Here is a 15,135-nt window from a genome sequence, read left to right as displayed (position 1 = left end):
GGGACTTTGAACAATTTTGCAGTATTTGAGAGCTAAGAAAAATCTATAATAATAAAAGCACAATATGCTAATTAGACGGGACGTCCTTCTGGACAACCTGCCAGATGAAGCTGGGGCTGTGAGGGAAGCCCAGGTCCCTGGCAGCCGGGGGAAGGAAGGCCTACTCTTGCACGAATTTCATGCATCGGGCCTCTAGTATCTGTATAAAGGGAATTCTCTGAAGCCGTTGACTTTCCAGCAAGTTTCATGTCATTGTCACTAAAGCAGAGATATAACAGCAAAGATTTTCTTCCTATTTATGCAAAACCGATTGTCAGACTAGATCTTCAGTTTGATTTTGAAAAACAATACCCCCTCTCCATATACATCTATAAGAAAGAGCTGTAGCACACTGCTTAAAGCTCTTAGCCTTTGCCTGAACCATATTATCATATTTTATGCATTTTTTTTATGTGAGTTTTTTCTAGGTTTGGTATTAATTACAATGTCATGAGGTGGAATGCCATAAGTTAACTGAACTCTGAGAAACAAAGAGTTCATTTCTGTTTATCTCATGGCAAATGACTAGCGATGAGAACTTCAGAATCACTTGACCACCACTGCCCCCTCTTTTCTTACTCAGAAACTGAGAATAATGGTACCTGCCCATGTGGATTCCATTGTGATTCTGACAGGATAGATTCGGAGCCTAGATTTCAAGTGTCTGAAATGTCTAAAACATAAGGGAAGCAATAAAATATTACTCATAAAATGATGAGGATAAGTGATATTTTATAGATGGAATAAACCCACAAGTAGGGTGGAAGAAAGGGACACTAGAAAACTTTTGGAAGTGATAAAATGTTTGCAATCTTGAGTGTGGTGATGATATCACCAATGTATGCATATATCCAAGCTCATCAAATTATACACATTAAACATGTGCAGTGTGTTTGTACATAAATCATACCCCAATAAAACTGTAAAAAATTAAATAAAACTAGAGTACACACACACACACACACACACACATTTAAGGACATTCTGTGGACATATCATGCAAAAATGAATAAGTATGTAATGCACTACTGCAATTATTGATGTTGCATTCCAAAATTCCTTTCAAGTCATCTGAGAATTGCATTGATTAAAAAAGAAGAAAGAAAAGTAAAATAAATTAACAGGAAACTTTTAACAGAACTTGCAGGAAATCTTGTCTTATTATTTGTTTCTGTTCTGATAGAGGCAAATAAATTGAATTAAGTAAATATGAGCTTATAGATGATTGCTTGAAAGAAATGTTCTATACAGCATTATTTAAGTTTCTTTGCTCTGTCCATTAGTTTAAAATGTTAGTCTTTACAACTAATTATTTTTAAATTATTTGAACTTTCTGGGCTTATCCTCTGAATAATTAACCTGGCAGATAAATACTTGACTGGTTTAAAAAGGAAACCAGGAAACACAATTACAGTGTTTTTCACATGATTCTAGAATATTTGTTCAAACAAAATAGGAAATAATTTCGCTACTCAAAAAAAAATGAAAAATGTCATCCATTGATTGATACTATTACATGTAGTTTAAACATTTATTTTCTAGAGGAGGCATCATCCTATATAATAACAGCCCAGCGACCGAAAAGCAGAACGACCAGAATGACTGGTCGACCAGTTGCTATGACATGCTCTGACCACCAGGGGGAAGACATTCAATGCAGGAGCTGTCCCCTGGTGGTCAGTGTACTCCCACAGCAGGCTGATCCCCACAGACCATGCCCCCACCAGTGCGCAAATCCCGTGCACTGGGCCTCTAATAGTAAATAAGAAATGTGGGTAGTAGTTTCTTACATCATTAACAAACAATCAATGTCACTGAATTGTTGAGCTTAATAAGCTGGTAAAGCTACACTAGTTATAGTGTAGCTTTTACCAAATGACGACTTTTACCAAGTAAATCTACTCTCCGCTTTCCTACCAGAGCCCAGAGTAGTTTTACATTACTATGGGTAGACTCAAGATTGGCAGTCTCCTGTTGTAATTCTAATTATGGACACAATCTGGTCAGGGGTTATCAGTTGAGCAATCTTCATGCTGTAGATAACACTCAGGCTAAGGACCTGCTGCAGGTATCTCACTAGGAATCAATAGGTGTTTGTTTCTAGATGTCAGAAACACTGTCTCAGGAGCCAGCCCTCTTATATTTGGAAAGGAAGATATATTCTAGCGCTTCTCTCAGTACCCAAACCCCAAATGCCCAGAGACTGAAGAGAGAAACAATTGAGCAACAGAAAAGAAATGGAAAGAACTAAAGACTGTCCCAAGCAATAGTGTCACATGGGTGAAATCATTCTGGCTTTCGTATTTTTCCATGAAATACAGATGTTGGACTAATTGTTCTCTATGATTCCCTTTGCCATACATTTCTATAACGTGTCTAAAATGTTCCTGACTCCTTTGAGCTGCAGCTGCAGAATAGTGAACAAGATGGTTCTGAGGAGTAAAGTTGCACAAAGTTCGCCTCTTTTTATCCTTTCCATGACCTCTCAAAAGAGAGTATGCTTCTAGCCTTGAGGACTTTTTCTGTTTTCCTCAAAGAACCAATGAAGTGGAAATTGAAGTTAAGAAAGGGTAAAAATTAGGTAATTGTGGTGAAATCATGCTAATAATTTTGAGTACTCAGGTGGGTTTTTTTTCCTTTTTTTAAAATTCACTACTCTCTAGTCACAGTCCAATTAATCATAATAATATCCCCTTGAGGGGAGTTAAGAAGTTAGTATTACTAGATGAATAAAGATGCCTAATTTTACTTTGAGAAGCACTTCCCTAGCTTTATTTTTAACACTAATTGCCTCTTTACCTAGAGTCTGATGAAGTGTTCCAATAATACCACATATGTTCTTTTTATGTAGTCAGAAATAGTACATTTTACAGATTTATTTCATGAACTTGTTATTTCAAGAAAAGCAATTATGTTCCACAGCCTAGTGAACTTCAAGGTTTTTTTTTCCCTAATTTTTCCAAGTAAGAATTTAATAACTAAGTTGAATTCACCAGCCTTCATGAACATATCAACTCTATTATTAATTTACTATGTTCTTGCCCAAGTTATTTAACTTTTCTGCTCTTCACTTTAAAAGGCTTTGTCAGTATTTAAATGTCTTAGATGCGTTGTGAAAATTCAAGATAATATTGTTGTCACATCTGATAACAGTACAGGGTATCCCCAAAAAATGTATACACACTTTGAATGATTATAAAGTCAGTGTTTATTAACTTACAGTTCATTTCCAAAATTTAAAAGAATCTACAGAACTGAATACTTTTTTTTTTTTTGTCAATGCCTGTTTTCAAAATGATGAACGTCTGGTCCAGGCACTGCTGATAACTCCAAGCAATGGAATCCCAAACATCAAGAATCATTTCAGTTGGTATTTGTGAGCCTTCAGTTTGTCAACTATTGCTGGTTTTATAGCGTAAACTTTATTTTTTATGTATTCCCATAAAAAAGTCTAGTGGCACTTTAGTATAAATTTTATTTGTTCAAAACTTAGTCTGGCTTCAGTCATTATTTCAAATTAGTTAAACCTGAAAAGGAGTGGAAATTGAGTTATCAGCTGTTAACGTGGGTATACATTTCTGGGGACACCCTATATTTATCCATTGAAATTGAAAATGCCAATGGAATCATGACTAGCTGTTTCAAACCCCAATGCTCTAAAACTTTCTCAAATTTATACAAATGTATGGATAACGTTACATTTGTGTGTGTGCACAATGTGTGCATGAAGCATACATCTAACTAGGTCTCACTTGTCTTACCTTTTATTGAACAAGTGAATCATAGGCAAGATAGAAATAAAATTAGGAACTTTTTAAAAAATTTGGTATTTATAGACTTACAGAATTGGTCCTGATCCTTGTAATAATGTGCTCCTATCTCTCATTTCTCGGTATATAGAAGCTATGTAGGAGGGGGATTTAAGAGAAAGTATTTAGAGACAAACATCTGAATTTGAATACTGACTACCATTAAACAGCTCTGTAGACCTGGCTAAAACCTAGACATTATTATTATTATTATTATTATTATTATTATTGCAGTTTTGTAACTGAATTGTTAATTTCTAATTCATTGAACTATGAGTGTTAAGTAAGGCAATGGTACAAAGCACTTGATATATTGAAAATAAAAGAAGGAGGAATAGACATGACTAAAGAGATGCTTTATTTTTGTCCAAGAGCTACAAGATGGATTTTTTTTTTATCAGAAAGAATTCTCTTTGTTTCTCTTTTTGGACATCTTCCTCTTTCTCCTCCCTTGAACTAGGCCATGGATAAAGAATACATTGGCACTAACCTATAGATATTTCTATTTTGCCTCCATATTTCTTATCTTCCATTACAGCAGTTTCCACTGAGAAACAAAATGAACAAATTTGGGGAGTGAGCCAATTTGGCAAAGACTTCTCTTCTCGTAATTCTTAATGCCCCTAGCAGAGCATGGCACTCACTTAGCCATGTCTTCATTACTGCCATGTTGTGTTATAAATATCTCCATTAGCACTGCCTTCCCTAGCCTCTAATTATCTGTTGATGTTGCCCTCTTTTCAGTAGACTGAGTTCTGTGAGGGCATAGGGTACATATTATCTTTTATTATTATTTTAGTATAGCTCTGGCACATTACAAGTGCTCAGTATGAATGAGTGAGGTTTACATTTCAGATTAATAATTGGAAACAGAGAGTATACTGAAGTGTAATTCATCTATGTACAATAGAGACTTCGACACATGTAATTCATGGTCACTGGTCACCATGCCTGCTAAATGTGTGTATACAGATTTAGTCCTGTCTATGTGGGCCCTCTCTTAAGGTTTCTGGCCTCACTGGATATGAATAAATATTTGCATAATAGATGAAGAATGAGCCACATTTTCTGTGGCATTGGTTATTCTGTGGATTAAAAAAACAAACAAAAAAAACACACATCCTTCCTCCCAATTGCTATTTATAACATAATTGCTATGTTGGTCTCCAAAAATATACCAGGCACTGTAGTGGGATCTCTACATTTAAATTTTAATTCTCATGAATATAGTGAAGGGATTTGAGAATCCTTATTTTGCAAATGAGTACATTGGAGCATGGAAATGAAAATGATGATACTAAATTCATAGATAATTCTACACAGGTATTAGTGTTCCTCTCTTTGTCCAAGTGACTTTCAGATAGCCTGCTAATGAAGATCATAATGACTTTACCTAAATATGTTTTTACTGCTAAGAGTGAGCAAAGAGACAGAGTTGGACAATTACTAGAAAGATAAAAGGGTGAGAATAATGCACACACTGAATAACTGACTCACTTGGATTTTCTGTGTGGCAATGGCAAGAGCATTCCACTCCCATTTATTCTAGACTAAATATTGCCTCATAATATCTAGAATACACTTTTAAACAGGGGAAGAGAGGCATGATTCACTGAAGAGAACTGATTGTTAAGAGGCCATTGCTACAAACTTATTAGCATAAACAAATGCCTTAGATTGGCACAGTGCTTTGCAGTATTCTAAGCCTTTTCTCATAAACTAGCTCATGATATATTGTCTAGCAGAGAGAAGTGACAAAGCATCCTGGTTCAGACACAAGAAAGCCTGGACTCAAATGGACTCTGCTCGTTCTTTCTCTATAAAATGTAGGAAAGGCATCTGACTAATACCTTCCTTAAGAGAATTTCTAAATTTAATAAATAAGCAAATGCTACTTAGTATATTATTTGACCTATAATAACCCTTTGAGGTAGGCAAAGCTAGTATTTTTGGTCCATTAGTGATGAAAAAGTACAACTTTGGAGAAGTAAATGGCATTCATTCAAAAATGTGTGGAACATCTATAAAATATCAGGTACTGACTGCAATGGACACGAGGGAAATAAGAGAAATAGATCTCAAACATAGCCTGCAGGTGTCTCCAATTATCAGAGGCTCCTAAGGGATAGTTCTGAGGCAGCTAATAGTAACCTTTTTTTAAACACTTAGCAGTAGGCCAGATGCTATTTTGCATACTTACATGTATTTACTTCTTTGATCTTTATAACAGCCTTATAAGCTAAGAACTGTTATTAATGCCAGTTTTTAGATGAGAAAACCAAGGTTGTATGACATTAAGCAACTTGCCTAAGATGGCGTATTTTAAAAGTATTTAGCTGTACCGGGCAGCCATCACAGTCCGTGTTTTCTGCTGTGAGATACACAGAAATGTCAAAATTTAAAAAATAAATAGGTAATTAGCCATATTCGGGGGGAAAAATACAACACACCTCTTCATGTATCAGCAGTCCCTCAGTGGTAAGTTAGTTTTCAAACATATGGTGGCACAGCAGTGGGAATCCTATTTCATCAACTTGTATGTTCTTGTGGAAGCTTGGGCCACCTGGTATAACACAAGAATCTAGGGCCGCCTATAGCCAGGGGCAGGGGCCATGCTTCTAGTCAATGAGCTGTAGTTGAAACAGCACCAGTTACGTGTCCAACTTTGAAAACCAGAAACTTGCTGGTTGCATGTGACCCAGGAATAAAACAGAAGCTCCCATACAAGTGTATGGTGCTTATCTGTGCTACTTGGAGAGGCGGTATAAAGTTTTGCAGAAGACAAAAATGGATTCCAGACCTTGTCTCACCATGAGATACTGTGCAATTAACCTGTGTGAGCCTCAGTTTCTTCTTCTGCACAATGGGAATAAATAGGCTCTAATTCACTGAATTGATGTAAATATTAAATAATATATGTAGACACTTATCAAAATGCTTAACTAATGCTAAATAACAAGTGTTTACTAATATTAAGACCAAACCATTTTGCTCATTTTAACTGCTCTTGGTAGAAATATTTTGAAAGGTGTCACACACACTCTTCTGATATTTTTTTACTTTTAAATTTTATTTTCCAGTAACAGTTTGCACTCAATACTATTTGTATTAGCTTCAGGTGTATAGCACAGTGGTTAGACAATCATATACATTTCAAAGTGTTCCCGATATTTCAAGTACACAACTAGAACGATACATAGTTATTACAATATTGTTGACTAAATTGCCTATGGTTTACTTTACATGCTTGTGAATGTTTTGTAGCTACCAATGAGTACGTTTTAATCCCTTCACCTTTTTCACCCACCCCCCTCATCTCCCTCCCTTCTGGCATCCATCAGTCTGTTCTCTTTATCTTATAAGCCTATTTCTATTTTGTTTCTTCATTTATTTTGTTTTTTTGATTCCACATAAAACTGAACTAATATGGTATTTGTCTTTCTCTGTCTGGCTTATTTTGCTTAGCATAATACCTTCTAGGTCCATCCATGCTATCACAATGGTAAAGATTGCATTTGTTTTATGGCCGAGTAATACTCCATTATATATATGTACTACCATTTTTTTTTATCCACTTGTCTATTGATGGATACTTGGGTCACTTCCATATCTTGACTATTATAAATAACGTGGCAATAAAGATAGGGGTGCAATAGTCTTTAGAATTAGTGTTTTGGGTTTCTTCAGTTATGTAAGTTCCATTTTTATTTTTTGAGGTAACTCCATACTGCTTTCCACAGTGGCTGCACCAATCTGCATTTCCACCAGCAGTTCATAGGGTTCCCTTTTCTCCACATTCTCACCAGCACTTGTTGTTTATTGGTTCATTGATGGTAGCCATTCTGACAGATGTGAGGTGATATCTCATTGTGGTTTTAATGTGCATATCTCTGATAATTAGTGATGTTGAGCGGCTTTTTCTAACTCTACTGGACATCTGTATGTCCTCTTTGGAGAAATATCTATTCAGGTCCTCTGTCCACTTTTTTTAATATATATATATATATATTTTATTGATTTTTTACAGAGAGGAAGGGAGAGGGATAGAGAGTTAGAAACATCGATGAGAGAGAAACATCGATCAGCTGCCTCGCACACACTCTCTACTGGGCATGTACCCGCAACCAAGGCACATGCCCTTGACCGGAATCGAACCCGGGACCCCCAGTCTGCAGGCCGACGCTCTATCCACTGAGCCAAACTGGTCAGGGCTCCACTTTTTAAGTAGATTGTTTATATAACATTGAGTTATCTGAGTTCTTTATAAATTTTGGCTATTAACCCCTTGTCAGATGTGTCATTGGGGAATATCTCCTCCCATTTAGTAGTTTGTCTTTTTGTTTTGTTGATGGTTTCCTTTGCTGTGTAAAACTTTTTAGTTTGCTGTAGTCCCATTGTTTACTTTTTATTTTGTTTCTCTTGCTGGAGGAGATATGTCAGAAATATTGCTGAGAGAAATGTCAGAGATTTTACTGCCTATGTTTTTGCCTATGATTTTTTTGGTTTCAAGTCTTACATTTAAATCTTTAATCTATTTTGAGTATATTCTTATGTATGGTATAAGTAGGTGGTATGGTTTTATTTTTTTCTTTGCAAGTTTCTAATTTTTCTGACGCCATTTATTGAATAGACCATCTTTACCCCATTGTATGTTCTTGCCTCCTTTGTCATAGAGATGTGGGTTTATTTCTGGGCTCACTATTCTGTATCATGAAAACATTTAAAAATTATTATAACGTAATAGAAATTTAGATTGTTTGATGATTTTGTAAATCATCTTATCAAATTCCCATTATAAAGATGTAGAACTGGAGGCCCAGAGAAGTAAGTGACTTGCCCTTGGGTCCCCTAATCTAGTGCAGGAGTCTATTCTGATGCACGGACGGCATCAGACCCTGGGCTGCATGCTTTCCTTCTATAATGAGGGCGGTGTGCCCAATGCACAGTGAGCCCATGATTTTGAAGCTGCTTTTTATATCCCTTACGTATCACTGTCATTTCTATTTTTGGTCTGACTCTAAAGCCCCCTTATTTTTTCACATTTCACTCCTCTTGTTCACTTTGAGCTAAGAAACAAATTAATTAGTGTGAACTAGGTTTAAAATATGAGTACGTAGGCTTTGAGTGAAGGTGGAGTGACTTTGCTATGAGTAAAATACTTGCCCTATAATACCTTTATTTTGGTGTATATTTTTGACTATTCTACAGTCATGGATGATGGCGGGAGCTGAGGGAATTCTAGGCTAAGCATCAGGTTATTAGTTTTCTGAAAAATTAAAATCCCTAGAAAAGGAAACTACATACAGATAAAAGTAAAGCATTGTTCCATTAACATTTGGATAATGCAAAAATCAGACATTGAAAATGAATAAGTTACTATGAGCACCAAAATTATATATCTCCAAGAATTAACTGAATTGTGAGATTTTAATGTGTTCAATTACAACTAAATGTAGAAGTTGAACAAAGGAGGTAGTCTTGCAATACAATTGAGAAATAAGCAAATTAATTTTAGAAATGGAGGAAAAGTCTATTTGACTGTTATCTTTCTGCCTCTGTACTTGAGGCCTCTAGTCTGGAAGAATCCCCATTCACAGGGACATTCTGCTATCATTGTGCCAATCTTCCACTTCCCCCAGCATTTACCCACATGCTCACAAGCACGTGCAGCCAGAAAGCTGAATGTAGCTCAGGTTCTGGAGGACTGAACAATGGTCAGCATTGAGTTTTCTGGGACAGAAAGCATCAGACTGCCAAAATCATAGGGTAAGGATATTATTAAATCCTAACATGTAATAAAATAACCAAGCTTTATGCAAAGCTCTTCGACAGCGTGCCCTCTGGGTGACTATCACCACACGTCAGTCAAACGTCCAATAGTGATTGGTGGCTTTCTTTTGTTTTATTTTTGGTGTGATAGCACTCATTTTACTTTTGGACCAGCTAATATTTGTTGTAAACAAGTTCACGATTACATATTTCATAGAACTGACAGGGAATGCTTTTAACCTTAAATTTACCAATTGTATATTAGCACCTAATACTAGCATATAGTAAGATGCTATGATGATGACACTAATACTGTAGACAATAATTTACTATGGCACCTTATATGTGCCAGACACTGTTCTTAGCAATTTACAGACGTAAACTCATTTGATGATAACGTATGGAAATGGGATTTAGCCAGTAAGTGCTTTCTGACAAGCCTCCCTGCTCCTGTATGTCTTCCCCACCAGAGTATATATCTCCTCAACATCAACCATTAAGGAAGCATTTTAAAGGGCTGAGCCTGGACACCAGAATAATTTAGGTTACAATCTGTGTTCCTGTCCGAGCCACTGTCTCTTAGTTGCAAATCCACCCTTCTATACTTTATCACACTGGCGCTAAACTGTAGTTTTTATTTCTCTTTTTAAGATGCCTCCTATTCAGTTCTGAGAATAGGAGGCGCTACAGGAAGGCGAGGCAGAAGGAAAATGAAGGGACTTCCCCATTCCATTCCAAGGCTGTTCTTGCATAAGGACTGTCCTGATAAAGACCCTCAGCTCCACAAGCAGCATGTGGTTCAGCCTCTAGCTTCTCCTTGCATTCCCAGGACCAGCCTCATCATGCCCCAGGCATTGTCCCCTTCCTGAATGTCTGGGCCCTATGTCCTTGGGAATCTTCCCCAAGGTGATAACCCCATCACGTTATTTTTCTTCTCTACCCCTCAGAAGAGTAGCTTTTTCTTTACTGTACTTGATACCAGAAGATTCTGAGATTTATTTGGTCATTCCCATGCCCTTTAATGAACACTGATGTCCTTTCCAATGGGAAATGAAGTATTTGTAATTCATAATATGAAGTCACATCACATGTAATTAAAATGATTGCTTCTTGTTGATTGCAATGAAATATCCTGAGAACCAAGTGCCCTCAAACCTTAACTTTTATAAGTCTTATGATGTCTGTAAGAGCTGTGTGAGATGGCCTCTCTTGACATATCTGGAGAGTGTACAGACATAAAAGTGTAAGTTCAAGGGTTTTCATTCTCAGTTCAAGTAGTAGATAACAATAGAGCTTTTATGGGAGTCTTAAAATAATCCCTTGTTTCTTGTAGATGCAGGGCTGACTTCTCATAAAAAGTAGAGGCATATTTTATTTATGTGGATTGTAGTTATAAGTCAGCATCTTACACTAGCCATGACTCTCATGAGAAAGGACATTAATTGAGAAGGAGAGTGAGGCTGAACCGTGTATGGTGACATCTGAGTGGACTTGAACAATGCTGAGAATCTGAGAACCCTAAGGCTTTCTAAGACTTTCTTAGTAATGGAAGCAATTGACCTTCCTGGATTATCCTATAAGTCTTAGTCATTCTGCCAGGTAAACTCCAAATCAACTAGGTGAGATGCTGACTGACAAAAAGCATAGCAAAAGAAAGCTATTTATATCAACTACAGTCATGTAAATAATTATAGAAATGGGGACTATACAAGCTATGCATATTTTATTCCTTGTTTGCTACTATTTTCATGAGGAAAAATACAGCTCTATCTATCCATAAAAATCACATGGATATTTAGACATATTGATACTTGGATATATTTCTTTGGACCTCCTTCCCTCTCCCCTTACTATTTTATATAAAGGTGCTTTCATCATGAATAGGTTTATAATTGAGTTTGGGGAAACAAAATATTCAGGTGGCACTATAATTTTGTTGAAGATTAAATATCATCACCCAGAAATGGATACTGTGATTGTTGCTTAGAGATGGATATAATAACTGTCGGTATTTTGTATCTCCTTTTTTGGACAAATGATGAGAGCATTTTTGTTTGTATAAAGGATAGCTTCACCTTATTATTGAGAAAAAGTATAAATACAGAAGTGTATATGTGGCACAGAATAACCAAAGAGGGGAATTATGTCAGTTATGAAGCATTGATCTGTCAGCTCGATATCCAACCTTCTATAATCTAGTTTGAGATACTGGGGCTGGAACTGTAATTTTCATTTCTTTTCTGCCACTAGGATATCTGTCAGGTTCTTCCAGTAGGAGGCACTGCAGAAAGACTAGAATGCAGGTGAAAAGAGAAAGGAATGTTCTCCCTTTTGTTATTTGCTTTGCTTTTATTTATTTTATTTTTTTAGTTAGTTTTGTTGTTTTTCTTTGTTTTTCTTTATTGATTAAGGTATTACATATGTGTCCTTATCACCCCATTGCCCCAACAACCCCCCCACTTATGCCCTCAACCCCCTGTTGTCTGTGTCCATTGGTTTGGCTTATATGCATGCATACAAGTCCTTTGGTTGATCTCTTCCCCTTACCCCTACTCTCCCCTACCTTCCCTCTGAGGTTTGATGGTCTGATCGATGCTTCTCTGTCTGGATCTGTTTTTGTTCATCACTTTATGTTGTTCATTATATTCCATAAATGAGTGAGATCATGTGCTCCTAGTTCCTGTTTCCCTAAGGCTATTTATTCTATATGAGGGAAACATGGCTTGCTTTAGATTCAGGAAGAGCTGGGGTGATAGAAAGGGAGAATAGTCTCATTTTTTTCAGCTTTACTGAGATATAATTGACAACTAAAATTCCAAGACATTTAAAGTACACACATGATGATTTGATACATATGCATTGTGAAATGATTCCCCTCATTGATTTAGTTAACACATCCATCACCTCATATATAAATACTAGAGGCCCAATGCATGAAATTCGTGCAAGGGTAGGCCCTTGCAGCCCCGGCTGCCTCGGCCCTCACAGCCCTGGCTTCGTCCTGAAGGTTGTCTGGAAGGTTGTCCAGACGGTTGTTCTGCTGTTCAGCCATTTGGTCAATTTGCATATTATGCTTTTAATATATATATATATATTTACCTTTTTGTGTGTGAGGGAGAAAATTCAAGTTCTACTCTCATCAATTTTCAGTTATACAATACAATATTAAACTATAGTCATCATGTTATGCATTAGATCATCAGACATTATTCATCTCATAAATGAAAGTGTATTGGGTGAGCAGAAAGGAGATGAAGAATTAACTATTTTAATTCAAACTCAAGTTTTTCTTTAGAGCTAGGTGACTGAGGCTGGTCTTCCCCTATCTTCTATCTGTTAGAATCTCCAGGAACACTAACATTGGGGTAGAGGTAACCACTTCATTTCTCTGGACTTAAAGAAATTCTGCTGCCTAGCTTTATTAGACAGATCCAGATAACCATGTTCATTCTTGTTTTATTTAGTGGTATACTCAGAAAGATAGAAAATACAAGATATAACCACAGTCATAATATAGAAGGCTGCCTTATAATTACTATGTTTTCTTATAACTTCATGGAATTATGATGAGCATATTATTTTAAAAAGAAAGCTTAATAAGATAAAGCAACACTGTACTACAGTCCAGCTAAAGCTATGTGCACATGCATACATAATTTATGACCTATGTATAATTCATATGTATACAAACACCATACTTTATTGAGGCAAAATAGCACAGCAAGGTTAAAAACAGATGGTTAAGCTCAATACAGGCTTTACAATGTCACTGAAAGACATTTTACTGGCATAAAGGCCTCCAACATGCTGGTATTTACCTATTTATAAATATTTAGACTACTTATATTTTGCTCTCTTGAAAACTAAGCCAAAATAAACATATTTTAAGACAACCTTTGGAATTGTCATCCTTTCTTATTTTATCTGCTTTGTGGTATATGCTATTCACAATGACAATTAAAATATTGAACAATAAAGAACAAAGATTGGAAATTCACCTTGAATCATTCTTCTTATAAAATTTTTCTCTAATGTACATAAAAGTCATATTTTTATTACATTTACTGGGGTGACATTACTTAATAAGATCTTATAGATTTCAAGTTTACATTTCTATGATACATGATCTGTATACTGCATTGTATACCCACCACCCAAAGTCTTACTTTTCAGAAACCTTCAACTTCCAGTTTTGAGGAGTTATATTATTGCTTTTTAGCTCCTATCTACTTACTAAAAGCTACGTGTTAAAGATTTTCAATTTTGATTTCATGTTCAGAAAAGCATCTATCTACACAAGTCTCAATGCTGATTTTTTTTTTAAATTCTGAAAATAACTTATATAATTCAGGGAGTCTTGTCTTCAAGCTATTCAACACTGCTGCTCACTTCCATTGTATCTTTTGAAAGATAAACTATCCAGTATACGAGGTTGAATCCTGCAAAGGCGACTGGGAAGAGAATCCGAGAATACTGGTCTATTTTACTGGTGCCTCCAACGGCTGGAGAGAGTGGTGGGGGTGTGACAGGTGTTGAAGGTAAGATGGGAGCTCTAGTGAGGACTTTGCTGGCTTCAGGGGCTGGGACTATTGGCAAGGTCAGGGAGCTGATTCTTTTCTTCAGGTAGTACTTGGAGTCAGGATGCTGTAGATAAAAGGCAAATATTCAGCTTAAGTAAGGAATAGAGATCGCTTATTTAGTTTCATTTTTTCATTGTTGATAGATATTTAGTGACTATTTGCCTATGATGTAAAGACAAAAAAAAATCAGCAAGTCCTTATAGTATTTGATGGTGTTACTTTTCCAAGAAAGTAGTAAAATAATTTAAAAAGAAATGATTTGCTTTCATCCAGCATCTTATAAATTAATACATCAGCAATTAATGTTAAGCATGTTCCACATATCAGAAACTGTGTTGAGATTGTACCATTAGGAGGACATGAGTAAGGTTGCAAAAGCTTATCCACCCTCTGGTTATGGTTAAGCCTGCTAAGCTTAACTTAAGGGGCTATGAGTTTGGGCAATGAGAGGGGTTTTCATTTGGAATATTTGTTAACATAAGGAAATAATAGCTTGGTTAATTGATACCATGCATCTAGATACATTCCCAGCCTGCATCATCATCTTCACACATTCATAAATTTGAACCAGCTGAGATTAAAGAAATATATATATGAAGGTGCTCATATGTGTCAAAAGCCAGAGACAAAGTATAAAACTGCCCTTCCATTGAGTAGGATGACTCTTTGACTGTTCATCCCTTGAAGTACAGCTGCCTCTTAGTTCAGAAGTTCTGTCTTGAGAGCTTTCTGCTTCCCATTCAGAATTTCTCCACTGGTTTCCTTCTATCTCAAGTGACCAGAAAATGATTCATTTACTCCCCTCAGAATTGTCATATGTGGTTTCTCTATCATTAAAATTTCTGTTCTATTGAAATCATAAGACAACCAATCTTAATCTTGAAAGGAATATTTAGCACATGAATTGATAGATGAAAAAGACAATGTCAAGATAGGAG

At 36.1% G+C, this 15,135-nt stretch overlaps 1 protein-coding gene across 2 annotated transcripts in view; it reads right to left on the bottom strand.

Moving 5' to 3' along the window:
* Positions 1 to 13,055: 13,055 nt before the first annotated feature.
* GABRA6 (gamma-aminobutyric acid (GABA) A receptor, alpha 6) overlaps positions 13,056 to 15,135 on the bottom strand; it is a 16,254-nt gene continuing 14,174 nt past the window's right edge. For both annotated transcript variants that reach the window (XM_005870574.2, XM_014543173.1), the window contains exon 9: positions 13,056 to 14,261. In XM_005870574.2, coding sequence (XP_005870636.1) covers positions 13,986 to 14,261 — 276 coding nt within the window. In that variant the 3' untranslated portion in view covers positions 13,056 to 13,985. The remainder of the gene's footprint in view (positions 14,262 to 15,135) is intronic.

Source organism: Myotis brandtii, unplaced genomic scaffold (genome assembly GCF_000412655.1).
Source record: "Myotis brandtii unplaced genomic scaffold, ASM41265v1 scaffold32, whole genome shotgun sequence".
Classification (NCBI taxonomy): Eukaryota; Metazoa; Chordata; class Mammalia; order Chiroptera; family Vespertilionidae; genus Myotis; species Myotis brandtii.
This window is presented reverse-complemented; position numbering and strand designations above follow the sequence as displayed.